The 13,400-nt window shown below is 39.8% G+C and overlaps 3 protein-coding genes across 5 annotated transcripts; 1 reads left to right on the forward strand and 2 right to left on the reverse strand.

Annotated features, from left to right (window-relative positions):
* Window positions 1-2,090, reverse strand: LOC138134399 (ubiquitin-associated protein 1). 2 transcript variants are annotated; one of them, XM_069052650.1, is made up of 3 exons: window positions 1,861-2,090; window positions 608-1,771; window positions 1-454 (listed from the first exon to the last, which is right to left on the reverse strand). In XM_069052650.1, exons 2-3 carry the CDS (start codon window positions 1,757-1,759, stop codon window positions 329-331), a joined length of 1,278 nt encoding a protein of 425 aa, XP_068908751.1. In that variant the 5' UTR covers window positions 1,760-1,771; window positions 1,861-2,090; the 3' UTR covers window positions 1-328. The 2 variants fall into 2 exon arrangements, with proteins under 2 accessions (XP_068908751.1, XP_068908752.1); XM_069052651.1 differs by having other exon boundaries at window positions 608-1,791.
* Window positions 2,091-2,370: 280 nt separating this feature from the next.
* Window positions 2,371-5,073, forward strand: Ras85D (ras-like protein 1). The gene is made up of 2 exons (XM_069052657.1): window positions 2,371-3,034; window positions 3,674-5,073. The coding sequence occupies exons 1-2, from the start codon at window positions 2,639-2,641 to the stop codon at window positions 3,857-3,859; spliced, it is 582 nt and encodes a 193-aa protein (XP_068908758.1). The 5' UTR covers window positions 2,371-2,638; the 3' UTR covers window positions 3,860-5,073.
* A 3-nt stretch (window positions 5,074-5,076) lies between these two features.
* Window positions 5,077-13,044, reverse strand: Crag (DENN domain-containing protein Crag). 2 transcript variants are annotated; one of them, XM_069052626.1, is made up of 15 exons: window positions 12,413-13,043; window positions 12,035-12,362; window positions 10,612-10,954; window positions 10,181-10,559; window positions 10,006-10,127; window positions 9,772-9,951; window positions 9,178-9,722; window positions 8,834-9,127; window positions 7,845-8,408; window positions 7,507-7,791; window positions 7,126-7,212; window positions 6,693-7,042; window positions 5,907-6,428; window positions 5,601-5,748; window positions 5,077-5,548 (listed from the first exon to the last, which is right to left on the reverse strand). In XM_069052626.1, the coding sequence occupies exons 1-15, from the start codon at window positions 12,711-12,713 to the stop codon at window positions 5,230-5,232; spliced, it is 4,767 nt and encodes a 1,588-aa protein (XP_068908727.1). In that variant the 5' UTR covers window positions 12,714-13,043; the 3' UTR covers window positions 5,077-5,229. The 2 variants fall into 2 exon arrangements, 1 of the variants encoding a protein (XP_068908727.1); XR_011160724.1 differs by lacking the exon at window positions 5,077-5,548 and having other exon boundaries at window positions 5,827-6,428; window positions 12,413-13,044.
* Between the last annotated feature and the right edge of the window lie 356 nt (window positions 13,045-13,400).

Consider the following 13,400-nt stretch of genomic DNA (forward strand, 5'->3'; position numbering starts at 1 on the left):
TTGGTATGTATGTATTTATTTATAATCTGAGTATTTTTTGATAATAATCGTACATGAATCTTATAAAAAGCTTAAAATAGTACCTATCTGAAGGTTGGTACACGCTCACCGCACTGAAAGGAAAATGCACTTATTTCTCTGTAACACAGAACAAAAATAACTACCTATTAACGTTACATAACATAGGTTTATTGCATAATCCGCAACTTATCTCACGAAGTGAGTTTTTTTTTTAAATCAATATTTACAAATAAATAATCATAAATAACAAATTTCAATATCCGTTTATCATACAAATTAACATCGGCACAGCCACGTGATTAAGGTGCTACGAAATAAGAATGTCCAAAGCCTTGTCTCTATCGTTATCGCACTGGAGGAGCGCCTTCGAGACGCTGCTTTCCGAAAATCCTAAATCTAACAAATCCGACATCGCCAACAGATGCTCCACCACCTGAAACAACCCACTTCGCATCAATACCAATTACTTGACAAAGCGCACGAGTCGGATTATAGTGTACATAACTGTACATTTTTCCCGGCCGACTTGTCTCCCAGCTCGTTTTTTTTTTTTTTTGCTAAATCTATGTATTAACGATGAACTCACCTTTTTCTGGTCGTTTCCTAAAATCTTGCAGACCCTAGCGACCCTTGACAGTGGAAACCCCATTGAACTGATAGATTTGGACATATCTTGCATACTCTTTGGTAACGAAGCGAATTCGTCTGACGAATCGTCGCTTTTTATTTTAGCTTTAGGAAAAACATCGGTACTTCTATTTTTGCGAGGTTCGATTATGTTTCTCGTATTGTCTATATGCGTATTATCAAGTTCATTTTGCAAAGTCTTCATTATATCTGGTATGCTTTTGACGTTGGACATCTTTATGTCCTGTACTGGGGAACAACTGAAACTTCTGCTCTCGATTTGATTTGAGTAATTGTACGGCGGGTTAAACGCGGGGTTTGCTTGTATCGTCTCGGGGGGATAGTAATACCCGTTGGTACTTGAATAAAGCGACGTCACTGGTTGTATGTAGCTCGTGGAACTGGGGATTGTGTAGGTGTAGCTGCTAGGACCCACCATGGCATACCCTAAACTGGTACTGCTTTGTGCCGTGCTGTAACGCAGCGGCGTTTTGGGTTCATGCTCTCCTTTCAAAACTTGTGCCAGCTCTTCTAAGTCGTTTATTGACTTTAATTCCATATTATCAAAGGGACTAGAAGTGTCAGGGTCAAAGTCAGAAATGTTGAAGGGGCTTTTTTCTGGGGACTTAAAACCAGAATGTTGGCTCAAAGACTGTTCTTTTAAAGGAATGGGAGTTAAAATGTTTGAAAATGAGTTAGCAGTTGCCTGTGTGGGCATCAACATTGACTGATTTTGTTGGTAACATTGACTAGGTCCTGAGTTTGTGTAACTAGAGGGAGACACTTCTGCCTCTTCATTTTTAATTTGATATTCCAGTTTCTCCTCCAACTTCTTTTTCTCTTGGAGTCTTGCTTTCTCCAATCTCTCATTTAATTCTTGATACATCACAGATCTAGCAGTTTTCCACTCTTTCATTTTTTCTATAACAGTCTTCTCTAAAACAAACTCATATTGAGGGATTGTATCTTGTATTTGCTTATTTAACGTCAATCTTTGCGCGTACGACATAGCTAATCCTATACGAGGTGGGGGTTTGTATTTTTCTGATATCTTTACTCTGACATTATCCATGTAACCTCCAGGCGTTTCTTGAACCTGTTTGTTGGCCATTGTCTTCACTCGCTGTCAAAATTTAAAGACGTCTATTATCCCATGAATCACTTCTTTTTGTCACGTTTACATGACAAATATGTTTTTTATGGATTACTCACCTTAACCTTAACTTGACAAGCACGACAACTTTTATTCGGTTCTTTTTCTCAACGTGCCCGAATTTTCATAGTTTTTTTAAGCTGTAAAGAACTACGTCCATCACCTTCGATGATTACGATATTATTGTTACCGCTTGCAAGAGTATAAAAATGATTTCTTTACAAATATTTTTTATCTTTGTCATCTGATGACATATTGGTTTTGGTGTCTTTCGGAAACTGTTTGATCCGGTTGGTATCAATACAGTTCCCATACTTTATCACCAACGAACTAACACAAATACAAGATGTCCACTTTTACGATTTCAATAATATTTTGAATTCTAAGTGCTCGATGATGTCTGAACAACTATTTACAGAGTTAAAATAAAATTGCGAAGATAAGCGAGAGAAACAAAAACAAATTGATGGGCTGTAATGAAATAATCGGGTTGTCAGTTTCGACATCTGTTTTAGTTAGATCGATGGTTGTGCTATGATGGGTGGGTTTTATAAAAACTAGAAAGATACGTTGGTAGCATTGTTTAGTAGTGCATTTGACGGTCTTGATAACTTTTGTTACTCTTTCGTTCTTGATTACAATTAATTAGAGTAATTTACTGGGCATACGAATGTTCTTAATTGCTTCAGTTTAAATGTGTGCTGTGTTGATTTTATTATGCTGGGATAACGAATAAGAAGACCACTATACAATAAAAAAATAATTTAAAAAAAAATAAAAATCGTGTGCTTCTTCGTATTTTTATTTGCTTAGCCGTTTTGGTATTTTATACATAAAATGACTGAATACAAATTAGTAGTAGTAGGAGCGGGTGGTGTCGGCAAATCAGCTTTGACCATACAACTAATACAGAACCACTTCGTCGACGAGTACGACCCTACTATTGAAGACTCCTATCGAAAACAAGTGGTCATAGATGGGGAGACGTGTTTACTCGATATTTTGGACACGGCGGGTCAAGAAGAATACAGTGCCATGCGAGACCAGTACATGAGGACAGGTGAAGGTTTCCTTCTGGTTTTCGCCGTAAATTCAGCAAAAAGTTTCGAAGATATCGGTACATACAGGGAACAGATCAAAAGGGTCAAAGACGCAGAGGAAGTGCCCATGGTCTTAGTAGGAAACAAGTGTGATTTGTCTTCATGGGCTGTAGACATGAACCAAGCTAGAGAGGTAATCATGACCAACTCATTCTTATTGTAAACACCCGAATCAACTTACCATGCTAAACAAAAGAAAATCAGTTTTTGACAGCATTTGTTGTTTTCGCGAGAATTCTAAACGTTTTTGAATTTGCTTGAAATCACCAAAATCTGTGCAATTTGTATCTAAAACTTGATATAATGTCTTTATTTGACCGTGTTTAATGTGAATTACATCAGTTAGTATTAGTGGAGGAGGAATGCAAAAACAAATCATTGATTGATGGTGATGACTCATTAATGTTTCTATCACAGGAAAGAAAATAAAGTAAATATTTCTTTAAAATTTATAATTATCTGGCCCAAATAAGTTATTTAATCAACATCGGATTCACGCCCGCCGCCCAATTTTCGAATAGTTTTTTTCAGATGTGTCACTGAATAATGCAAACCACCAGAAAAACAACTCACCGTGACCATAACCATTTCATCTCATGGTATTCCAATAAAATATTTAGAGCAAGTGGAGTGCGTGTATTGATTTGTGTAAACAATTTGACGAATTTTGTCTGAATTAAATTTTTGAATGGCTAAAAGGGGTTGCGAGATTGTTATGGTCGCGTTTCCGAAAACGTCTTTGAACGGTTTTTAACGAGGATTGTGGTTTCAGGTGGCGAGGCAATACGGTATTCCATTTGTGGAGACATCTGCGAAGACGAGGATGGGTGTGGATGAGGCGTTTTACACATTAGTTAGGGAAATACGTAAGGACAAAAACAGCCGCGGTAAACGTTCGCATAAGTACATCGGTGGCCACGGTCGGGTTCCTTTTAAGTTGCGGTGCACTATTCTATAAAAATTACAGACTCATCTAACCGATGATGATTTTAAATTTTTTGAATTTTTAATCGTGTTTGGCTTCGCATTTTTCTCCTCTGTGAAGTGTGATAGTGTATAAAAAAATAATAATATAGGGGAGGCAACGCTCTACCCCTCCCCCCGATTGTTACATCATCATATATTTTGACAATTCGTGTGAGTGTTTCCAAGTATAATTCCAGTTAGTAAGTGCGAAAATGTGTAATTAAGAGGAAGCTTATGGAAGAAGTTTTTTTGTACCACGTTTTGCTTTTAGTTATTATTACAAAAAAAGTGTGTCTTTCCTGCTCAGTATATTCTTACTCTCGATTTAAGAGCGGGTTCTTAAATTTGCTGTAAATACTTTATAGATATTATACATATATATTGAGGAAGAAATGCTTTGGAAATGTTTTGTCTCTGCACAATTTTCCGTTTTAAATATTGTCTTTGCCTTTTTTTTAAAGAGGATAAATACACATTTTTATACTTCTACATCAGATATTAAAATTATATATAATATATATTCTAAATAAATAGAAATATTTGTGATGTATATTTTATTAATGATAGATTTTATTTAGTTTTGACAAAGAAAATTTGTACAGTTGCGCAAGTTTTTGGCAATTATATTTTTAGGTACCCACGTCGTATTAAAGTCGATATTATAGAATTTTTATCGTTTCGATTCGAACATTTTATTCTGTAATATCTCAGGAATAGCATATCATGTATATTTTGCGCACAAATTTGTATAGGTGCCTGAAAGAGAAGACGCTTCTCTGCAGTTTTCTGTTGATATTAATGTAGTTATCCTCTTTAACGAGAGTTTTGTCCAATCTTTGCTTTACTCCTGGATTACGAAGAATAAATCAACCGCTCAGCTCGCGATGAAAATCACCCGTGACAAAAAACGAGATCGTCTACCGCCGCCATTTATTCCTCGTACTCTGGCACGGAACATGATTAACTTGAAGCAATGATCAATCGTTAAAATTAAATATAACCAAGTTTAAGCTTAATCTTGGTCCTGACACGTTATTCCCAAGTTTTCTATATGAGATTTTCTTAATGTTCTACTAATCTAGTTTTAATTTGCCTTCATATATTATACAAAAACCAGAAAAACAAATAAAAATATATGTAGCAATTTAGTTTAGAGATATGTCTACTAAAATTCTCTTATTAATAAAATGTTAAATATTTACAAAACTCTTTATTCAACAACTTTATTGAAAACTATCGACCTTAAATAGTATAAAGTCCCAAGAAAAAAACCTAACATAAGTTAATGTACATACAATAATTAAAATATAGCAGTGCACCTCTTTAGGTAATTAATAATTAAAAATGGAGAACACAAACTGATCAAGGCAAAGATAGTGGGCGGAAATATTGACGGCAATACAACGCAATCAAACTGATAGGTTTATCCTGGGGCCCATATTGTCTGTTATTCCTTTCTGTCGCGCGATAATATGCCAGACTGTACTGTTTATCGAAAGCATTCAAGTCGATGTGGGTTCTTCCTAGGGCCCTACACGCCAAAAACAAAATATCTCGGTATATCGAGATATTGTCTTTTCCGTCACGTGACCTCTGCTGAGACTCACGTTCGGCCGCTAAACTTTTCAAAGGCTCCGCCAAGTCATCCAGACGGATGCTGTTTATAACCTTTTGCATGAATCTAAAACAAAAACCGGACGTACACGATCGCTCGACCCGTCACTCCAACTTACGATTTGGTCACAACATTTTTCAAACTCGAACCGAGCTGAGACGTACTCGTATCTCTTAACTTCCACAGTACGTACATGGGAGGGCGCTCGCTGTACAATCTCGGCTCGTCCCACATGCACTTAACGCACACCTGAGCCGCCAGTTGTTCTGAAAAAGACACAACACCGTCGACAGTGAGACACGACTGAACCTTCCGACACCGACAAAAGCAAAAATTCAACTTACGCGCTTCGTCCTTGTCAGCTTTTAAGAAAACATTTGTTACAAACACATCCCACCGCGTCAACACCGACCGTCGTTCTTACCTAGCGCTGCCAGCTCTTGCGTCAGCGGATCGGTTCCCTCTTCGACGGGCTGCATGCTCCTTCCCGCTTCCTCCGCTGCGACCTCGCTGTCGCCGCTTTTGTCTTTTTTCTCGCCGCTGCTGCCGTCTTCGCTTCGCGTCTTCAAGTACAAGTTGGGCAGGTGGGTCTGAACGTTGATCCTCTCGAAGGCCCACACCAAGTTCCAGTAGATTATCGGGTGTTCGTCGACGAATTTTGCATCTGCCAAACTGAGGTCTCCCTCTTGCGTCAAGATGTTTTCCAGTTCCTTCCGCAGGACCAAGGGGTTCAAGTAGGGCACGCTGAAGGGGTCGCACGCCGGGATGTTCTTCCCGCTGATCATTATCGTCAACAGCGGTACCGTGGGCTTGTTGCACGACTGGCAAACGCTGTTCAGGTTGGAGTCTTCCGCGAACCAGTTGGCCATAATGTCCTCGTCGTAAAGCAAACAAAAACAGTTGTGACACTGCGAACATGAGCTCATGGTGATCTCCAGTTCGCTATCTAGAACGAAAATCAGACATAAGTCTTGTACGATTTGACAGGAAGTGACGAAGTGAAAATGCACAAATGTGTGCCGTGTTTATTGCACTTTCAAAATTTTTTATCATGTCTCGTAATCATTTTTTTAATATACTTTTTTTTTCATTGCATTTAACAATCAGCGACATTTCAACGGCTTACTCGATCATTTTTTTTTATCACGTGATAGATTACATAACCAGCCGAACACCTCGACTCGATGTTTCTAGAGGTAAACTCAATTACCTTGTTTCTCGTCGTTGGGAGGGGGGAAGAGGGAGTCCGGGAGGACCTCGTCCGAGTCCTTGAGATTAGTGTAGCTACCCCTGTAGCTCCCCAATTCCGCCGACACTCTCCTGTGTCTCTCGCCGCCTTCGCTGCCGTCTGTGGATTCGCACTCGCCCCCCGCCTCCCCCGCATCCCCCGCGGCCAGTCGGTCGGCGGGCGGCAGCTTAACGGGCGTGTTGTGTGTGGACGTCGACATCGCCTCCTTGAACTCGTCGAACTTCTTGACCATGGTGTTGGCCGCCGATTTTATGGAACTAATCCCACCTTGTATTAGTTCGTTCGGTTTCTTACCTGTCAAACTGCTGGGGCTACAACGACACATCGAAAAATTAATTTTTGACATGATGGTACCGGTCGACATCTTGTTCTTGTACAGCATTGTGGCACTAACCTGAAGTTGTTGATGGCATTCTCGATTAATTGCTGTGGCACCTTGAGATCGGCTTTGCGCAGAGACAGGCGTGATGGTGAATAGCGGCTAAAATGAAACATCTAGCTACGACCTACGTACGTGCAGTGTAAGCCATAAAGCACGACGCACTAAACAGCTGCCACATGCACATTAAAATAACGATTCTTTAAACGGCCACCGCAGCGAAATTCAATGAAACGGACTTTTTCAGATCATTCAATTTCTCTGACCGGACACCGACCAAATTATATCATACAAGCGCTCTTCTTGTTATAAAATAAAAAACAATCTATACATTTTAATACGGCGTGAAGTTACAATCTGTCATACATAAACTAATGTCACCAACATCGAATTTACCTGAATCCTATCTTGAAACTGGAACTAAAACTCGCTAAACTAGACGCAACTGTTGCAGCTGGGACGGTTTCAGATCTGTGTATCTTACTTTGAGCGGGTGGGCTACCCTCGAAAGTGGCCGATCTGTGTACTGTCGATTTAAACAAAACCGGCTCGTCTGTCAGGAGGGGATTTTGATTGGTCACCACGGGCTCCGATGGGGGTGTTACACAAGTTTTGGGAGGAGGGGGCTGTTCGAAAGCCCCCAAAGGATCATTCTGGGTGACAACGGTACGCGGCGAAATCCTGCAACCCCAAAAATTACAATTTCCAGACCAACCCCCCGTTGACCGACTCACTTTCCCGGCGACTGCTTTCCCGACTCTTCGGTGGACTCTCCGTTAAAATTCAACGTCCTCGAGCAATTCTTCTTGTTTTGTTGCAGTTTATCGATAATGTTCGCATCGCCGGCGCTCTCCGAACGAGACAAGATTCGACATTCGGAAGGACTCCCCGGCGGAGTGAAGTGATTGTTTAATTTTTCTTCGACGACGTCTTCCGCGCTGTTGGTTTCGGCGATCTCATCTTCCGACTGTTCGACGACATCTTTGACGGATTGTTCCGACCCGTTGAGGCTGCCTTTGACGATGTTTGCCACTTTCCGGAATTTCGTAAATAAACTGTTGTTTGGTTGGACGGCTTCGTGGGAGTCTAAAGAAGAACGGGAGGCTGTTCGATCGGTGGGATCCAATAAACTGGAACCCCCTTCCGTCGAGGCGGACAATTTTCTGTTGGCTTTCTGCTTGGCGGCCCAGCGAAAGTGCGCCGCTCCCATCACCACGTTTCGCAATTTGTTCCAGAGCAGTTGGCTTGAGCCGGAGTAGGCCGGCCACTCCGCCTCCAACACGCATCTGTTGTACAAACTATAAAAAACATGAATTAATTTCAAGCCAACATCGATCCACGTCACAACCTCACAAATCAAACATCCAATTCGCTACCGATAAATCAACAATTTTCACTTGCAGAAAATTGTTAACGCCCACACAACACAAAACTTGCGACAATAAACCAACATGTTGGAATTTAATTTATTTTTATGGCGTGACATTTGCGTTTTTGTCACTTTTGACGTTTAGATTGACGTACAGCGCCTACTTGATCTTTTTTTATTCGGCCAAGACAGACATTATTTTTACGACGTGTGACATTTGCGTTTTTGTCACTTTTGACGTTTAGATTGACGCACAGCGCCTGCTTATCTTTTTTTATTGGGCCAAGACAGACATTTTGCAGAAGATAAAAGAAACGTATTTTTGCAGAAGGTCGAAAAAATACAAAAACGTACCCGTAAGTGAGAGCATTCGGTTGAATTCCAAACTTCTTCATGATCACAAGAAGTTTAACGGCCAACAACGGTCTCGAATGTTCGCCACACAATTGCATCATTAAACGATAACACACTTCGTCACAAGCTAATCCCTGTTGAGTAGCTCGGACGAGTAATTCGTAAGCTTGCTGAAGGATAGCCTTTTCTTTTCCGGCATTCAACGACAACATGCTCGGCAATACCATGAAATACAAAGTGTGACAAGTACCACACAGACACCTCGCCCACGATTCTGGAGAATTTTGACATTTCCTACAACAAAACATTTCACGCTAACTCTCTTTCTTTTATTCTCCTTTTACCGAGCCAGTTTTTGCGCTGATTTTATCTCGTGTTTGGTCCTCCGCGCCATAGGAGATCCAGGAATGACAGTCTGATAAAGGGAAGACAAGTGATTGCTCTTCTTACCAGACAATAGGCCCGGATCTAGGGTGAAACTGGCGTAGGTGTGCCAACTTCCGGTCGTGGTAGGTTCCGGCGGCAGAACAAAGATCGTCCTGTCGCTCTTGTGCAAAGCGTCAGGTTCGAGCAGTCTTATGTCGCCTTCCTCGTGACTCAACTTCTCCGAACATTCGTCGAAGAAGGCGAGACCTTGATCGCCGTCGGCGACGAAACTGCGTTCCTCGATGAAACGAATGAACATCTGCGTCCTCATCATCAACGAGAAGAATCTGTGGTGAGTCTTGTCGCGACTTTTGAGAAAGTCGCTCAACTGAAAGAGAGCTTGAGGGTCGGTCGTGCCAACAGTTGGAGCTTTAGTGATGGGCAGAAGGTACGATCTGTAGCCCTTCAAAGTCAGCGCCATGAAACGCAAGAAGGCCTCCTGGATTTCCAGTTCTTGCGCTTGCTAAACATTCAATCGATCAAAATCATTTCTGGATAAATCCCGACATTACCTCTTTCTCTTTTTTCCTAAACTCGTTCTCTACATTGTCCTGCACGACAGAAGCTTCGCTACTGTTTGAACTGTTGTTCCTGATTTGATAATACAAATAGTCAAGACTAGCTTTCAGACTTTTGGCCGGTTTCTTCGGCAAGAGTTTCACGTTCAAGACTTGTCTCTGCGACTCAGCCACCTACAACTCAGTTGTTAAGAAACTTCAACGAACAATGTGTTGTGTAGACTTAACTGTTATTATGTTGGTATCTAAATCGATACAGCTGACATCTGGTGGTGGATCGTACAAATCGAAGAATCTCGAATCGACCCCGATCAGAAAAGGTAGGGGTGCGTGCAGAACTTCCACCAAACCTGTACGAATACCTCCGTAGAGTGGGAGTCCAAACGGGAACGAATCGACTTACCTAAAGGGCACAAGGGTATGTAGGGACACTGCCATTTAAAGGGAAAAAGTAAAGACGACACCGCCTCCGCCACAGCAGTCAGAGTGTCGGGTCTGAGCGAATGGATGAGGATTTTCTGTTCCGTCAGAGCCAGAAGCAACACCTGGAGGCAGTTCTCGGAGCCCAAGTTGAGCAACAGATGCCTGAATCCTGCGGCGCTCCTAGGCAAAGGGATATCTTCCGGTTGCGTCATTATGACTTTGTTGTATGTAGTTTGTTTGTCGTTATGGTCTGAGAGTTCGAGTAGAGTTCGGGGAGACGGAAAAGGAACTTCGTCGAACAACTGGACGATGTACCTCTCGACAGGTATAGCTTGGGGTTCTCCGCTCGCCGCGATGTTCTGCAACCGGCTCACGTTCAAGCTGAACAACCTCGAAGCGTGCGAAACTCACGTGCAAGAAGAGGAGCCACGTTTCGAAAGCGTCGCTGAACGGCCAATGAGATAACAGGCAGATGCTTTTGTTCATGTTTAAAACGTAATCGGAGTTTTCCGAGTAACCTAAGAGTTCTTTTTGTTCGTCACTGAGTTGGTCAGGTGGAAATTTCTCGTAGAACGTCACGGCTGAACCGTACACTTTGTATTTCGCATCGGAAACTGTCAAAACGAAAGTACTGAATACTGGTTTCGGTCTTGTCGCTTCTTTCGGCCACAGTTCTAACGTCGAACCCATCGGTAAGCAGAACAAAGGCACAGAATTTGGAAACGGAAAGTTTGGAAGGTCCCACATGGGATACCTAAAGAAAACACAATCGAAAAGACAAGTTTAGCTGCAAAATACAATTTACAGTTGCAGTTAAGAGTTGCTTGTTGCGAATAAAGACACGTTTATCGAAATCTAGCAATTCAAGCAAATTATTTCGTTGGATAAAATCTGTGACGGAAACTTTCCCTCTATTCAGGAATCACATTAGAAATATGCAAAATATACAATATGCATATTTTATGTGGTTTTGTATGTGGAATCGGAAATTTTATAATGTAAAATTTATAATGAAGCAAGCAAAAATTACGCCGGAAATTCGTCACCACTAAATTTTTATTATGTAATTGAAAAATCAGTGGAAAAAAAAGTATTAATCTCCAAAATTAAGTAGCAACGTCTGTAATACTGTTTGTAATAAAAAATTCTTAAATAATACAATAAGGTTCCTACGTTAATGCAAAAATTGGGAATAAATGTGTAAAAAATTATTGCAAAAAAGGGTCAACTCAATCAAGTCGTAAGATCAATATCTAAAGTGTAATTTTGGGTAAATAAATACGAAATTTGATAGAAATATATTTCAATTTAAGATAATGATATTGACGTGAAATTGGAATATGAAAATATTATTTTTCAAATGATAAGATAAAAAAACTTTTTCAATTTGTAACATCAAGATAAAGCAAAAAAAAACAGCGACATTTAGAAAAGATTTGAAATGAATAAAGCAAATTTGAAATACTTCTTGTTAAAAATAGACACAAAATAATTATTTATGTAACAAGTGAGTAAAGTAATACTTTTTTTTTTACGAGAAGGAAAATATGCCGCACGAGCGAAGCGAGTGCGCAAATCCGCCGAGTAAAAAAAGATACTTTACTAACGAGTTACATCCAAGAATTTTTTCGCATCCGTTATTAAATGCACAGGGTTTTTCATTCATTTGCGTTCATAAAAAACGCAGATGCGTGAAAAAATAAACCGCTATGGCACTTTTTTAACGCTTCTGGACTGATTCAAAAATCACATATTTTATGAACGCAAATGAATGAAAAAACCTGTGCATTTAATAATGGACGTCAAAAAAAACAGGTTTAGAATTGAAACTTACCTGGACAAAACGGAAGGTTTGTAGGTCAACAACTTTGCCCTATTCATAGATTTTTTATAACATAAGAAAACATCACTGCCAACAATTCCCTTATTTAAATTTTTGTTGATGCAACAAAACGCATGAGGTGGAGATTCACCTTTACTTGCAATCACAACACACACATCAGTTACAACTAGAGCATTGCAAGGCATTGTAGGCTGCCCTCTTCTGTATGTAATGAAAGTCTGTGATGTAGAATTATTAACATTAGCAACATGTTGGCCAACACTTTCTTTAACAACCTCTGCATCAGGCATAAGCCACTCCTTACCATCATACATCACACCTGAAAAAACGGAATAAAAAAAAAACCCAAATTAATAAGCTTGTATGTACCTATATCTACTAAAGGAGCTTTGTCCCGTCCTCTCTTGTAACAGAGATAACACTCATTTGTCCTTAGGCTACCATGGTTGAGATCAGCAACTAATCCAGTTGGTGTTTTCGTAATAACAACATAACCTGTTGGTGGTTTTTCTCCTAGACCTGGAAAAATCACACTAATATCCGTGATGGGGGCTTGTCCATGGCTCGCCTTCAGGTTGCCCCCTTCTGACAAAGTAGTCTCATCTAGAGCTTCAGGATCATCAGGTAACCCAGCCACAACAAAATAATCAGCCACTCTTCTCTCATCCATTGTAAAAATAATTAAATTAACTCTAACGTGGGTTTGTTAATACTCAAATTAAGGCACATATTTTAGATTTTAACCAAACTTTGTTTCGCTATTTCTTTAATACTAGGTTTTTGATATTTTATGATATTGTAGATGACTCATCGTTTTAATTGCACTGACTTTCCAAGCTAATTCTTCAAAGAAGGTTAATCACAACTTAATGTTTACACTTTCTGTTTATTTTAATTGTATTTATCATCTCGCTATCTCAATTTTGATTAGAACTGTGTCTATTTGGGTTTTGATGTTTGACAAGTTGACATCGTTGACACTTCTAATTTCTGCTTAGTTATTTTGTCAAATTCCCTAATTTATGTATTACAGTTTACTGTACCATTTTAGAATCATTCGATCTTAGTGACATCTTTCCATCTGTAAACGTAAACCTAATTTAAATTTAAAAATCCAGGACCTGCTGTATTATAACCGGCCTATTCATTTCATTAAAAATGCATTATGAAAATGTTTTCAAGGGCGCCACAAAACGGGATTCCACTAAAAATAATAATCAATACGCAATATAACAAAGAACAATAACAACACTAAACACAGAAAAACAACGAATAATGAGGAAAAAATTCACGAATTTAATTTCAAAGCAGCAAAAAACAAGGGGTTTTTGACTTCAAATTGAAAATATTATCTGAA

Source organism: Tenebrio molitor, chromosome 7 (assembly GCF_963966145.1).
Source record: "Tenebrio molitor chromosome 7, icTenMoli1.1, whole genome shotgun sequence".
In the NCBI taxonomy this organism is placed as follows: Eukaryota; Metazoa; Arthropoda; class Insecta; order Coleoptera; family Tenebrionidae; genus Tenebrio; species Tenebrio molitor.

Bases quoted from the DNA above. Each gene is read 5' to 3' on its own strand.
- LOC138134399 (XM_069052650.1), bottom strand. From the start codon at position 1,759: ATGGCCAACAAACAGGTTCAAGAAACGCCTGGAGGTTACATGGATAAT. The intron at 455-607 runs GTGAGTTCATCG...GGGTTGTTTCAG, and splicing joins TAGGAAACGACCAGAAAAAG to GTGGTGGAGCATCTGTTGGC.
- Ras85D (XM_069052657.1), top strand. From the start codon at position 2,639: ATGACTGAATACAAATTAGTAGTAGTAGGAGCGGGTGGTGTCGGCAAA. The intron at 3,035-3,673 runs GTAATCATGACC...TTGTGGTTTCAG, and splicing joins ACATGAACCAAGCTAGAGAG to GTGGCGAGGCAATACGGTAT.
- Crag (XM_069052626.1), bottom strand. From the start codon at position 12,713: ATGGATGAGAGAAGAGTGGCTGATTATTTTGTTGTGGCTGGGTTACCT. The intron at 7,213-7,506 runs GTAAATTCGATG...GTTTCATTTTAG, and splicing joins AGTTTCAAGATAGGATTCAG to CCGCTATTCACCATCACGCC. The intron at 6,429-6,692 runs GTAATTGAGTTT...TTTTCGTTCTAG, and splicing joins TCCCAACGACGAGAAACAAG to ATAGCGAACTGGAGATCACC.